General features: G+C 35.9%; 1 protein-coding gene across 1 annotated transcript in view; it reads right to left on the bottom strand.

The window, feature by feature from the left end:
• The window catches only part of LOC131067211 (uncharacterized), a 52,785-nt gene extending 39,778 nt beyond the window's left edge, over window positions 1–13,007 (bottom strand). The window contains exons 1-2 of the mRNA XM_058002159.2: window positions 12,799–13,007; window positions 12,576–12,713 (exon numbers count right to left, since the gene is read on the bottom strand). Coding sequence (XP_057858142.2) covers window positions 12,576–12,713; window positions 12,799–12,921 — 261 coding nt within the window. The 5' untranslated portion in view covers window positions 12,922–13,007. The remainder of the gene's footprint in view (window positions 1–12,575; window positions 12,714–12,798) is intronic.
• Window positions 13,008–16,059: the final 3,052 nt, after the last annotated feature.

Below are 16,059 nucleotides of genomic sequence, written 5' to 3'. Positions count from 1 at the left end.
ATTCTATCACAAGAAAGATTTTTTTTTTAACATTCTTACCATTCTTGTACATTTTTAAATTGTAACTCTAATTTCAACAAGTAGCAAGTTCTTCGGCTAAACAGCATCAGAGCACATACTTCTTTATCCACTCAATTAAAAATTTAAACATAATCGATTGGCTGCAAAAAAGCAAATGATCTGATCAACTGACAACCATTAAAATTTGTGCCTTATATCACATGAGGAAGTTGACCACAAGCAAGGAGCAATCAAGAATCGGGATATAACTCTCGAGTGTGCCAACGTGGATGCATCAGTTGTAGAGCTTGCCAAAGTCACTTTAGGTGATGGCATGACTCTTACACACAATGTAGCTCATGGGAGTGGCATTGTTGTTGCTAGTGAATCAAATTAAGTTGAACCAAGTGATGACTTGGATCTAGATGCTTCTGTCGAACACCAAGATACTAATGTTTTATTGTATTTCCTAATTTAGCATTTACTACTTTCACATTTCGCAATGACTTGACATATATGATCAAAATTAATAATTAAATTATCAATTACCTGTGTCACTCTCAAGTATCATACTATCAAATATCAACTGTTCTTTCAATTTTGTATAGTGTATGATTTTAGTATCAAGAAGCACCATATTTTAATTCTGCGTAGTGTATATATTTTATATATATATACAGCCATACTTGTTACTGAGAAAAAAAATTGTCATACTGACAGCCGAAATCCAAACACATACCCTTACCAAAATTGTCAACTTAGTCTTATGTATTGATGCATTTAAACAAAGATGCAAGCATACACATAAATCATCCAAACAACTCAGTTTGTCCCTTTAAATTAGTCAATCAACCATTCACAATGTTGCAGAGCAGCCCACTGCAATTTTAGGTGGTCTACCTAAACATGCAGTCCTCATCCTTGTGAGCAAAAATTTAGGGTAAACCTTGCAATTTTGAATTATCCATGCATGTTGAGATAATCTTGATAGGCAGCATTCATGCGAAATACAATACTTTGCCAACATGTCTAGAATTTTTGTACTTGTTTAAGCTTTAAAATGCAAATGTTGGGCAAGGGCATTACTCTACTAATATAGAAACAAAATTTGCAAGTGACACAAGTTCAAAACACCAGACTGCAATAATTTGTCACTTTAATTAAAAATAAATAAATTGCACAACAATTAATAATGAAGGATAACTCAAGCGGTTAAACTATATCCCACATTTATCCAAGTTCTAAACGTTGTCATCTTATTATGCATGTAATGAATCATAGATTAGATACATAATGCAATATCTATTGAATTACTCCCACAAAAATAGAGTGAAATGTAAGCCTCTCAGACCACAAACAGTGCAATAATTTTCCCAAAATCATCAAGTTTGTAGATGTATACAATCATTAATTGTACATTATATCAAAAATAAATTACATAATGCAAAATTGTTGAACCAGTCCCTAGACGTCAAAGTAAAGAAACTAACCAACATCGCTAAAGATAGTGCAATCAATTTCATTTGTTGATGCATTGATTTTCTACCCTATATGAAATATCGTATGTTACTCATATTACAACAAGTGTGTTGGCACAGTTTGTGCCCTGTTGAAATTTTGCTTTAATTTCTAGTGTTGGGTGTAGTTGCATCGTTCCACATCCACGATTTTAAAAATTTCCCTAGATTAATGTTGCATTACTGATCCCTGCTACAAAAAATAAATTGTGCATTTGTTCATCATCATCTTTCTTGTGGTCCGAATTCAGTTTTGGGTCTTGGCTAAGCTGAATACGTTGTGTACCCAATGTTTTGCCCCTTTGTATTTGTCCCGTACTGCATTCTCCATGTTTTCCACTCCTGGGTTCTATTGAATGGTAATATGTCGTGTCAATGTGCTTTAGCCTGCTCACCATTTCAGAATATATATGGATCAACAAGTATAGTTTCTTTCCTTTCTCCAAAATTCAAGAATGAGAGAAATGAATCCGTCACCCAGAAAAATCGTCATGAAAGCCAACTGACCGATAAGTTAAGCGTATCAAATGACACATTAGAGAGGCTTCCTTACTAATTTGAAGGGTGTGTTACTTTATATGTTGCAATAGGTGAGAACATTATTGTACTATAAAATGGAGGCAAAAAATTTTAATTGTAATATGAGAAGTTCCACCCTTTTCATATTCACTCATAAGAAATATAAAAAATATTAGTGGTGGGCTCTTTCATACAATAACATGGCATGTGCTTTTTTAAAATTTGAGGTGGCTTGAAACCCCTTTTTCAAGGATGATGGTAGGCATTCCATGTTCTTTGAAATGAATGTGCACCTTCTAGTTTGATTTTATTCTTTAAAACATGAACATATTCAATTTCCTCAATGAAGAAGGTGGAATCATTCCCAAGTAGGCATGGGGCATGAAGTGGTTGGCATTTATAAATCTATAGATGGGTTTGGCTGCATCTACCAAATTTATAGATCTTCCACAATTAATGATTCATCAATGTATCCGAGCGATTGGGCAATGAATGTAAGGTATGTGCACTCTACGCTCCTTGGAATAAGCCATGATTCGATCATATCCTTTCAATGTAAATTTTATTAATTAGAATTGTGGAGAAGATGACAGTATGGTAGACAATGGACATTTGGCATTGCGTGGTTCACTTCTGTGGATCAAGAGATGAGGAAAACAGGCCCGCATGGCAGTTTAGATATACATAAGTTGATGAGAGGGCACCAGATGAAATTTCTACGATGTAGATCGTAAATGGCATCTAGAACAGAACATGGAAGAGGTTACTACTAGCATATTCACTGCTACAAACATTTTGCATCTTGTATCTATGAATTCAAAATCCACTTCTAGTGAGCTTCAAGCTACACTTTCACGCATCGGGACTTGGTAGTTAAAGCAAACGAGGAGTAATGTAGTCCTAGGTTCAGGGGTTTTGACAAATTATTGAACCAAACATCAATATGAAAATTCAAACAACCAGCAAAAATAACTCTATTAATTTACAACCAGGTATATTACAGCAAGAGAAAAAAATGATACAAAGAAATTACAGCTTTAAATTCTAACATGCCCTTACACATGCCTTGGTGCTCAAGCTTTACAACATACATGCAATCAAACCAGACAGCTCCAATACAATATTGAAGTATTTCTTTATTAATTAACAACAAAACTCATTACAGCAGAAGTACAAGACATTACAATGCATTTCAGCTCAATATACATGCATGCCCTCGCATTCAAGCCTTCAACATTCAAGCACTTGAACCAGACAGCTCCTTAAGCCTTTCAATAATTTTCTCTAATTCAACTATCCGAAAAGATTCTCTCAATAAATGAATAGAAATCCACTTAAATAGCAAGCATAGAGAATTTGACACAACCACCCCGCATTCTAGCATAATATGACACGTGTCAGGCACTTATTGGCACCCTTGATCCACTTCCCAGGCCATTATAACCATCTTTTTGTCATTTTCTAGCATCTTTTGTCATTTTAGCGGAAAAATCAGGAAGACGGACACCTGTGGAATTCAAGGGTAAATAAGATACATACTGTAGCAGGCAAAAGTTTAGCAACATCTCATCACAAGCAAAAGTCCCACAACATCTCATCGCAAGCAAAAGTCCCACAATTGAAATAACTTCCTCAATTTTGCTTGGATCTTGACCAAATTTGCAATGTGAGCACCCATTTGACCTTCTTCAAGATGATGTCATCACTCAACCATGAACTGATTGGAAATCTTCGAAAATTGATCAACAACTCCTACAAGCAAAACAAGGAAGGAAACTAACAAAGGAAAAAACTTTTTTTGGTTGATGCAAGATTGTCCTTGCACCCTGAATGCTCCTGCATCAAGGAGCTATCTGCATTTTATCATGTGACAAGGAACAATTCTACTCTAACTAAGATTGGATTGATGCTTGAAAAGATTTTGGCAATAACAGTAGGGGCAAAAGGTGTATACAACATGTATGGGTTGGTCAAAAAAACAACAGCATAACATGGTAATTTAATATTTGAACTTAACATGGTCATCTTTTTTCTCTTTGTCGGACCACTTGGATCTCATGTTGAAGACCAAGTTTCAAATCTCCCCAAATAACATCTTAGTTGTGGTAGGCATGTTGAAGCAGTAGTTCCACTTCAGTTGATCAATAGAGATAGTTATACTGGTGATGTTAGTGATGCATGTTGGAGGAACAAAGTAAGGAGATAGAAGAAGTAATTGCCTTGCAAGAGGATATTGGTAGTATAGTGTTCAAACTCGAGGAGCTTTGTAGCATAGCATTTAAGGCAAGAGCTCATTGAAGGAGGTTGCCCTATTGGAGGAGTTAGAAGGTAAGGCATTCAAGCCATAGGAGCACATCAGAGGATAAGAAGAAGACAATATTCAAGCTGGAGGAGCCTATGAGAGAGTTGCAGGTGAGGAGGAGTAGTTGCCCTACAAGAGGAAATAGGAAGAGAAGCATTCAACTCAGAGGAATGTAGATAGGAGTATTGTAACTCTGGTGGTATCCCTACTAGAATGGCATCAGATAGAGTCGTAATCCACATGATGTAAGAGTTGGCGGGGCTAATTACCAACCCTCACTCACAAAATGATCTTCAAAACAAGGTCATCCTTTTACTTATTCCTCTAGAGCCTATGTTGACTTCTATTAAATGCAATAATTGGTTTCATCAACAAAGAAGGAAAGCAAAAGCTGGAAGTTTTTCCAAGATAGGGCCAAGCAATATTCCAATCTCTTCATTCAAAGCTTGGAGAAGTTTGGCCCATTTTAATAACTATCGTTCCAGTGGTTCTAAACATTGTCAAAGATGTACATATAGCTTTAACAAGATTTGCACATGCAGCAAGCTTCAATGCTTGAGTTCCTCATAAAGCTCTTGAAGGCGTTGGGGATAGCCAAGATAATTACAGCATGTCATCTGCAAGCCATTAAAGTCAAACAACTCTTCATAAATTAACCTCATTGGACTAGAGCATTGTAAGTTTTGATTGAAGCTCTCATATTTTTCTTTACTGGCCAAGCTTCTCAAGAATTGCAAATTGGACAGATCTCAGGGTACAAGGCTGAAGAGGAAACAATCCACTTTAATCAAATGCAATACATTTAGGGGTAAGAAGGGTGGTGCTTGTTTTGTTACCTAGCAACGTGGAGATCCACAGATCACATAGCCACCTCAAGTCATTGAGTCATCTCGGCAGTATAGACATTCCAGTAGAATTAAGCATGGTTCCATGACCAGGGAGAATCAATGCCATCTATTTTAGAAATCTCTATAGGGTCGTACAGAAATTACTATAGCAACCAACATTACTGAATCAAGTATCACTATCAATTATGTGATGCATGTTGTTGATATGGGACATCGTAACTGTAATGTCCCAAATTAATTGAAAATGCAGATAATTGGAATTTAGCTCATTTTTCATATTTCCAATGAGCTTAGGTACACTAAAAGGAACTGTCTCATCTAATATTTATCTCGGTTCCATTTTAAATGCTAGGTCCTCTTTGTCAACATCAGACAGATATTCTGCTACCAGAAACATTTCCCTGAAATCTACATGAAGGTTCATGTTTCATGGATGAGGATAGAAAATAATATTAAAATGGCTATTGATGGTTCCATGAAATGTGGCAATCCATGGTGATGACATTTGTCCATAAGGGAAATTATAACCTTCTATCCTTCTGTGTCTGCATGGTCCAAAATGACTCAATTCTATAAATTTATGGATTATTTTAGTTGCCTCTGCCTAACCTTCAGATCTTCCTAAGTTCATCTGGGCCATTGATTTGTTTCAAGTGCTACTTGGAGTAAGGTCAGAAGAGTGGTGGGTCCATGTAGGTATTTAATTCTAAATTAAGAAGAGCTCACATAAGTGTAAGGAGAGTAATGCTTTGTCAAGCAACCATCAAAAATTCTTTTGGGAACATACGACTTATGTGGCTCTTAAATATTATTCAAATGCTGTTGGGGACCTAGATAAAAGTATCCTTATTCGTTAAGAAGTATCCATGGGTGCCTAACGTGTTGTTTGTGATAGTGTATTTTATTATGTGGCAGCTCCAAAGACATCGGTTTGCTTAAAGACAGCTTATAGGTCCAAGACTCAGAGGACTAAATTGAATATTTATTGCCCAAATTAAACATATTTTATAAATGTCAAAAGTAAACATTGGAGCCTAATATTTGCCCATGCAAATTACAGTTTACTTATCCATTTTGGTTGCTGGATATGTTTTTGAGGGAAAATAAAAGTTTGTATTTTTCTTTTGGAGCCCAAATGCAAACAATATTTATGTCATTCTGAAATGAGTAGAACAGCCTGCGAGTAACAGATTTTATTCTTGTTGGTATAGAACGTGTGGTGGTAGAGATGTGAACATGGGTCATCTGTGTGGCCAATTTGGGAAAAATTATTTGGTATGCATTTTATTTTTCCTCTTGGATAAGGCATCTTAATTTGTGTATGTGTCCTTTCATCTTCGTCTTCTCCAGTATCAAACTCTGTTGCTCAAACATAAAGTCTAATGTGATTCAGTTTGTAAATCTGTAGAAGGTGTTTGCAAGTGGTTATCATCTCCATGGTGTAAAAGTCTCCATATCTAATAAGAAATTTTAGGAGATGAGAGATTCATCTTTGGGACCACATTTGTTGTTTTGCAATTATTTCTAATTAGTTTTTTGTTGGAGTAGATGTTAAAAAAACATGTATAGCAATACAGAATTGTTTAGTCACCTATGGATCATTAAGGATAATTTGTCATGTGATGAATTGCATTTTAAGTGAAAATGTAAATAGATTGATGGGAACTTAAGTGCAGATTTGATTATCTATTATGAATAAATTAATATTTGGTTCTTACACTTGGATTTACAAAGATGTGCTTGTCCATTTCTTTAGGTCTTGACTCCAGCACCAAATTGATTAAGACGTCAATCCTCTTTTGCCAGCTGATTGTGCTTTATGACAAATATATCCTCTATACTTTGTAAATTATTATAAGTTATGTCTCTATCAATCTGCATGAGTTCAAAAACATTCACCTCTACCAAATATTTGAGCAAGCTTTATGCATGTTTTGGGTTTTCACAGGTTACACATGAAGTAGATGTTGGCCATTTGGTGGAATTGATTACGTGTTGCATTGATGTTTTGTCATTGATGTCAACACTAGCTGTTTGGATGCTTTACTGGCACCCTTCTGGTCCCGGTAAGTTGAGCAGTTTCTGGGTAACTTGGATCCGGCATGATCCGGTAGACTCCGGTATAGTCTAGTGATGGAATTGGCTTGTTCATGATACTTGTACTCATATTTGGTCAGTTGGTTTTGGTCTGGAGATCGGATGCTATCCTGCTTGCTTAGAAGCTTGGTTTCTGGTTCCAGCGAGGGTTTCACTGGCAGAGCTTTTGATGGAGATCTTTGATGAATTGCATAAATGGTGTTAGTGCACCTTCTGGTGGAGTTTCAGGATGTTGTTGGTGATCATGGTTCAAGACTTGGCGGTTGGAGATCATTGTTGTGGCGTATGGACCTATACTTGGTCCCGGTTGATCTAGGTTATGGACCGGCTTTGATGAAACGTGTGGATAGAACCTATTGATGTATTTCTGGGATATCTTATGTGTTGATATTATTTGTTTGGTCTAAGGCCGACATGGTTTGTAATTATATAATTGCTTTATTGTCTGGTGGCCGACCTGATTGTTTATGGTCTAGGGTCTGTATAAATAGATGTAAGATCTCATTGTAGATCATCATGGTTAATGTAATAGGTCATGGTCAAGGAATGTAATGTGCGAATAATGTAATATCATTCAGGCAGAGGAGCTGGTCTATCATTGAAGATCGAATTGGGTTTATGTAAGAGGATTTAGTCCTCCTGTATTGAGCTTAATCGAAACTGTACTCAGCCATAGGAGATGCTATCTTTTGTAGTTCAACACTTCTTCGGATTGTAGTCTAGATTTATGTGTAGTCAGTGAGACTACTTTTGTGATGAGCCAGTGCGCTCTAGGCTGTTGGCCTTCCTGCAAGTGTAGGCCCCTTCATTGTAATTCACATACTTACTGCAGAAGTATTATTTGACTGTGGGAAGGCTTCCCACCGTGGTTTTTCCCTTTATTGGGTTTTCCACGTATAAATCTTGGTGTTATGTCGATGGCTTTTATTCTGTGATTACTGTTTATGCTTAATTGATTAACTGCTATTCTGGTATTAATGTTTTGGGTTCTGGTATTAAAGTTTTAATTGTTGAATGTTCTTGTAATCTATGACAACTGATTCACCCCCCCTCCCTTCTCAGTTGTCTTCCGGTTATCTGAACTGTCTAACAGTAGAAAAAAATGACATTACATTTGGGAATATCAATTTGGTTTTGCATCAGTAGTTGCATACCAACCTGGTTTTACTTTGTTGTTCAGATGTCCATAATGGAAAGGATCAGTAAGCCAAGGTAATGCATATTTAGTGACAATCTTTGGGGTATACTTATATGCAAGGTATGGCTAAGCTGTGTGACAATATTATTTTCATTTCTCTTTAATTGTCTTGCAATATATCAAAGAAACACCCTCCTTGGCTAGCAAAACCAGAAGTGTAGAAGAGTATTCTGCTCTTGTCAAATGACCTCATCCATCAATAGTTTGATCATGAAACTCGCTTAATTGCCTAGACCAACTTGTTCCCTACGTTTAAATCTCAGAGTGTCTTCTCTATAAACGCATGAAGCATTTTTGAGAACCAACAAAGTGTACACTTATAAAATGTGAACAAAAAACTACTTTCACGTAACCATCCATCACCATTATTTTTCCCATACCTCTTTTAGTGCCCAACCATTCTTGCTAAGATAACAAGCTTTCAACAACTCATGATTTTGTGTAATGTGATAGGAGGAAATAATCCTATAAAGATGTGTGATTTGATTAAAAGATGTGGCAATCCCATACTTGAAAAAAATGATGTCAAAAGAGAATGAGAAAATAGTTTGAAAGAATTCGTTTTGCAAGGACGTTAAGAAGATAAGTGAAATGTCGATGAAGACGGAAGGTAGTAATGAACAAAACATGATAGTAGTTTCTGCAAGAATAAAGAGGAAATAGAAAAGGTTACTTAGACTCACTCAGGAACAATTCAGCTATGAAAACAAACAAACTTGGAAACAATTTGGTAAACAGTTGATAAAATGTTGAATCAAATCATTTTAATTAAAATGAGTTAAATTTAATAATGAGTTTTGACTACAATTTTATAAGATCTAAAACTCTAACTCTAAAAAGAGATCACCTACTAATATTCTTTGAAAGCAGAGTTACACTCCAAGGTATAATAAATAGTCAAGAATATGACTGAAGCTAACATAAAAATATGAATGCTTAAAGAAGTTAAAAAAGATGCAACTATAGTACAACTGCTTATCATTTTGCCTATAGTACAACTTTCGCATTCTTAAAAACACGCAAAGAATGTTAGCCTGCTTATAGCTTGTGCAATCAAACAAAAGTGCAAGGCATAAGTGAGCCCGAGGGCAAAAATCCAGCAGCAAGTTATAAAAGTGAAAAACAAACCAAAACAGAGAGGGAATGTGAAGGTTTAAGATATGATATTACTAGAGGGTAGTGAAAAGATTCAATGATAGTGAAAATAGCAATGGTTTGGTCCACAACAACAAATGAAGAGATACAACAAAGAGTAGAAAGCCATAATACCAATTAAAAATGCTTCAAGGAAAGGGAAAAAGAAAAAGGAAACAAAAACATTACATCAACATCCACAAATGATGAAAAGAACATTGAGACTAATAAAGTACAGGAATTTAATAATATCAAAGAATGGGACTACCAAAGTACAGCCATGTAATAATATCAAAGGATGCCACTAATAAATTATAAGAAAGTAATAGCATCAGAGGATAAGGCATCTCCAAATTGCTCACTTTTGTTTTAAACTAAAATATGCATAAATAGAACCGATCAAAAAAAAAATTGCATAACTACAGCAAATATTTCAAGACAAAAGTAGAGAGACTGGCTGATCATATACTGACTGGCAATGAAGAGATACAAGAAACACTACTGGACCATCCCAAGCAGACCTCAAACTACTCATGGTATTGATACATTATAATAGAACCCAATTTAGGATGTGTGGAATGTAAGATGCTTGGAGACTGAAAATATTAATAAAATATGGACTATATTAGATCTGTGTAACTTGCGCATGCATACCCTATCGGAAGAATAGATATCCCCCCACCCCCAACATTCCCCCCCCTTCCTAAGATTGGAGGACAAGGTAGGGATATGCCAGGCCATCCCTAAAACATGTAGAACACTAGAAGGATGTCCCTGGGGTGACCCCACACGGGCAGGGACATCATGCAATGCCTCCTATGAGGTTTCAATGGAGGGACAACCAAACAACCCCCATGGAGATCGGATCCTGTAAAGTGTCCCCTGTACTCGCCAGAAATAAATATTTATAGTTGAGAAAAAAATATGTCAAATTCCACAATGCCTCCCACGAATAGAGCTTAAAATTGAAACCCTTTAATTTCTCATTGTGAGCAGATTCCTCAACGCAGCCACCAATGGAGAAAAGATCAAGAAAAACATGGGGCATCAGGAATTTTAAGCAGAAATTAAGATAGAAGAATGGACAACAACCTTATTTCAGTTCTAGGAAATTTATTTGACATGCTGCCAGAGTGTTTGATGCAAGATTCGTTTCTATTCATTAAATCATTTCCCTTCAAGTCCATCCACTGACTCCCATCGCCTTTGTTTAGTTTTCACTGCACAGTATAAGTAAACAGTTTAAAACAAAACCTCAAATCAAGATGCACAGTAGCACTTTGAAAATCAACAGTGAACCAAAACACTAAGCATACAAACAAATGAAGCAAGGAGCAAGAGTGGTGTCGTTGGAGGATGTAGGGTAGGAAGTGGTAATACTGCTGCAAACCCTTTTACATGCCATAAAAAAAATTGAATGCTAATGCAAAGGGGCTTGCAACTAATAAATCTTACCTACAAACAAAAGGCGGTGTGGGTTCATAACACTTGTCATATGGATACTGGTCTTAAAGGAAGCTACAGAAAACCACAACTCCTCCTCCACATTAGTGAATAAGGGATGAGAATTTGTAAAAACAACTCTTGAAGAAGAGGCTGAATGTTGGCCACAATGGAAGCAGAGTCTAAGTAGTCTTTCTTGTGAACACATGTTTGTTAAACCTCAATCATTTGTGAAGCCAATGAATCAACAAATTGCTAGTGTAGAGAAAGAAAGATCTTCCAATCTTATTAGGAAGGAAGGTATTATATTACTGAATTTTTAGCACACATGCACGGAAAACAGAGGATGAAATTGGCAAATTTTCCTTTCCCAACAGCAATGCACTCCTTGTTGCTCATTCTCCTTATACAAGGAGATGTTCAGGAACAAAGCAATTGAAAACCCCGCATAAGCACCCCCAAAGATAACAAACATTAAACAATTGTCCTTGGGAAGCCATTATCAGGAGATTAACTCGCAGATGGAGGAGTTAAGGTAGACATGAGTGAGGATTGTGTGCTCTATTGTTATTAAGGGGGAGATGAATGGTAGACGCCACCCAGTAGAATTGTCACATCCGTAGCACATTAATTACATATTTATTTACTGCTTGTCGCTTAAAAGATTCATGTCTTGTTCTCATTATCCTAAATTGCCTATCAGCACAAGAACACTAAGTTAAATGGCACAAGTGTAGAAAAATAAAAATGAGGTGCAAGCTATCCATAAACCTCAATTTGGTTGCTTCAAACCTACAAAATCATAAAATTCGTAGAATGCCCAAAATAAAATTATAAAACATGAAGAAATAAAGATAATAAAAATTGAAGACGCTAACACCCTCGTGTCCGTCGAATGATCAAAAACCCATATGACTCCACAAATTCCGGTGAGTCACCACTCAATAAGTCCAAAGTCACAATTATCCATGTTATTTCTAAACAAATTAAAATATGCCTGTAGCTCGTAATTTTAATTATGAGCTGGTGGGGTTCAAGGATCAAATTCAAACATGAATTTATTAGCCACCTAAGTTGGAAACTAGGATTCTGCAAAAGATATCCAATGGGGAATGTGAACCACTTTCCCACCTGGATTGTCCCAGTGACCGCACAAGGGGTCATCAAAAGCCCAATTGTCTCACTTCTGAGTGCCCAATAAGAGGGTTTGTCCGGCCCAATTGGTCTTTGTCTTAGGAGAATGAAGAGCAACTAGCCAAGATAGATGTACAGTTTGGTCTTTGTCTTAGGATAATGAAAAGCAATTAACCAAGATAGATATACAGTTTAACATGTTCTACTACATATTCGATATGGTAATTTTTTATAGTGCCCTATGACTGCCACTGCCAACCTTACGACACTCCCATTTTCTCACACGCTAAATCTCGTGCCCATGAAAAATATTAACTAGCTAAACCTCATTTACATGTTAAAAAGAATGAAAAAAGAAATTACGAAGGTTGTGTTTGGCTTACCTGAAACCTTGACATCTCCTCTTCAATGGCATTATTGGCCTGAACAACTGGGACACTGCAGTATTCTACACAGTTACTTATTTCCTGTTGATTTCTCTGCCTGTCGAAGCAGTCATAAGCGCACTTGAAGTAGGCTTTCTGCATTTATAAAAGTATTCAAGAAAGAGAGGATGACATGACTCTGAATTTGAATGAATAAATAAATTAAATGAAATGGGTGTACCTGAAGATTGAAGTTGACATGATCCTGGACTCCTGAGAGTTGCTGTTCGACTGCTTTCTGTACTTGATCAACTGATCTCTTTACTCTTTCGGCGAGAAACCTCTCTTCTGGGGAATAACTCATTTTGTGTGTTCCCTGTCCTTACTTTCTTCCTGTCCACTGTGAGTTGAAAACTAACATGCAAGCTAGGGTTTAATTTTGACGGAGAGTTTATTTGAAAATATAGAACGGAAAAAACATTTAATTTTCAAGAAATTAAAAATAGTTTATGGGACAATTTTTTTTTTTTCATTTCAATTATTTTTCTATTCAACATGAGGACGAGCTCTTTCAACTTTTCAACAATCTTCTTATTTAATAGACTATATGTTTGTTCCTAATATTTATGAAGACATCACATTCTAAAATGAAGACATCAGACTCTAAAATGAAGTGTTTTTTCTGATTTCATGTCTTAGTGGTGCAAAAAATTCAAATCCTTTATTTTCATTCTTTTTTTAGCATTCTCCGCCTTCTTGTTTCATACTAAAATTAATGAGAGTGAGTTCTTGATTGAGCGAAAAGTGGTCTTATCTAACTAGTTTGTTTTTAGCCTACTTATTTGAGTCCTATTCACACTATGCTTAAACTCACTTAGAGGTTAGCTAGACTTTTGTCTCACCTCATGTAGATTCACCAAGTGTCTCAACACTTGTTCATAATGTCCTACACTTATTGCATATTTGGAGGGGTAGTGAGAGTTTCACTCATACCTTCTCACCTCTTCTTGGTTGCCTTTGTATACAAGGCACCTTTTGTACATCCTATGACAATTGTTTATGATATTTTCTCATTTGGTATATTGCTTGTTTGTAGAGAGTTTTTAGTTTTGCAAGTGATCTTGGTTGTTTCCAACATGATATCAGAGCAAACTTGCAAAATCCCTCCCTTTTGCTTTTGATTTTGTGAGGGTCATGAGCATAAGGCGTCAAATGGTGTGTCCTGGAGCAAAATGAACGTTACAATTGAGCTCAGGAGGGTTCACATGTGAATTTATATATATAACACTTTGTGTTTTGGTGATAGGCATTTTTTGGTGTTTTTGGGGGCATCCATGGAGGGGTCGTACGGATCCATACAAGTGCATGGCATCTATACCTACACCTCAACTTGTGTGGGAGAAAAAAACAAAAAATATGTTTGCAGTTTAAAAAAAAAAACTTGTTTTTTAGCTTTTTGTGCAAGTACTCCTACGTAGGGATGATGTCATCCCTATGCTTGTTTGCATCGTGTACCTTCGATTGTAGGAATATTCCTTCCTTTCCCAATCAACATGCAACATAAGTGCCTACCCAAATCAGCAATGCCCAGTCAACCTGCCGACATCATCATTTTTCCCCAAATTTGCACCCCTTCTTTGTTAAGCTACTTTAGTTTTGACCTCAACTTCGAGAGGTTGTTTCCTAGTCATGCAGAGGCTTTTTCGAGTGATTTTTTTTCACATATGCATATTTTTTGTGCTCTCTAATAGTATAGTTTATTTTGTAGAATGTTGTATGGATTTCTTCCTATTTTCTATTACTCAGAGAATGTGTTGTTAATCTCAATTTTTAGAACTTTGAGAGGCTCATTTGGGCTCATACTAATGCCCCTTTATGTGTCATTTATCGAACCTACATGATTTTTTGAGATTTGTGACTAGTCTCCGTTATATACATAAGGTTGGCACAATATGTCATGCACTCAACCCTATCAGAGTGCCCAACAAGGTAACCTAAAGCCCTAAGTAGAGGCTCATTTAATTATCAACCAGGGACGTAACTTCTAGGATGATGCTAGCACTATATGTGCAACAAAGGGTTCTTAAGCCTTGTATCATTGCATGAAGGAAATACTAACTAAGAAAAGCATAACAATGCTAGAAATGGAAATCATATCACACATCAATTGTTGCAAGTTACTTGAAGAGTGACTTGGCATTAGCTATGGGTAACATTGTTCTAACTCAGTTGCAACTAGTATTTTAACTAAATGATTATATTAATAGAACTCATACGAATGATAATTAAGAGAATAACAATAATCTATCTAATTCATACATAAATGAAACTAATCTAACAGAAAGAAAGAAGGAAAGGGAGAGTTACACTATCTCAAGTGGCCCTTACTTGAAAAATGCAATCTTCATAAAATAGTATACTAACTCGGAAGATAACAAGCACTACTCATTCATATTCATATGTTCATGAAAATGACAAAGATCTTCATGTGGATATTCAGAGAATCTAGTCTACAACATTCATAATGATTAACTATTAAATAATTCAGATAATAGTATATATGGCAAAGAAAAGGAAGAAGTAATTTGAACATAACTCTCATTTTTAAACAATTTGAGAGAGTGGAGTATTAACTTCTTCGATCTAACTCTAGAATAGATGTTGTTCCTCCCTACTTTTGAGGTTGACGTATTCAATAAGGAAGCTATAACTGACTATATCTAACAAGAGTCCTAGTACATGGGACAAACTCTTTTATTCAATAGTAACACAAAAATAGGAACGTGCATAGGTACATTAAAATGAGTTGATGAGGCACAACCACATCATTCTCCATAATGTTATAAATTATCTCCATGTTTGTCAGGTAGACAACGTCAACACAAAATCAACATGATCACACTTCTCCTTATAATCCTTTGATAGCTTCCACACAAACCGAAGCAAGGTGAACCTCCTTTGGGTGCAGGTGAACAGTGATATTCTCAAGCTAAAAGTTGTTTGTAGTCCCTTCAAGATGCATGTTAGTCCCTTCAACAAGCATTAATCCACAGAAATCATCATCTACAACATATTGGCAAAATATCAATTATAAAAACACATAGCATATTTGTATATTAACATATCATGTATATACCATAACCTATATGATAATGTGATTTAGGAGATAGTTAAAACATACAACAAGTCTAATAAAAGTAGCAAGAAATAAGTAGAATTAGGACAATCCCAAGACTAATCACACCCCCCAACTTTGCCCTTTACTTGTCCTAAAGCAAACTAGATCCTAAGATTAAATCCTAAGACATCTAGCCTATAATCTATAGACTCAATGAATCTTGAGAGTTATTTAAAATAAAAGTTTAATTTCCCCTTCTTAGCCAACATCAACAAATTAGGATCAGTCTATTGACAAAGTCCTCGTAGGCTGGTAAGGATGGACAAAGGACATTGGACTTGCGATTTTCTCCTATTTCATAGGGCACTTTAGATTAAACAATGA

This window comes from Cryptomeria japonica, chromosome 3, assembly GCF_030272615.1.
Source record: "Cryptomeria japonica chromosome 3, Sugi_1.0, whole genome shotgun sequence".
NCBI lineage: Eukaryota > Viridiplantae > Streptophyta > Pinopsida > Cupressales > Cupressaceae > Cryptomeria > Cryptomeria japonica.
Note: the sequence above shows the minus strand (reverse complement) of the source record. Positions and strands in the feature narration are given on the sequence as shown.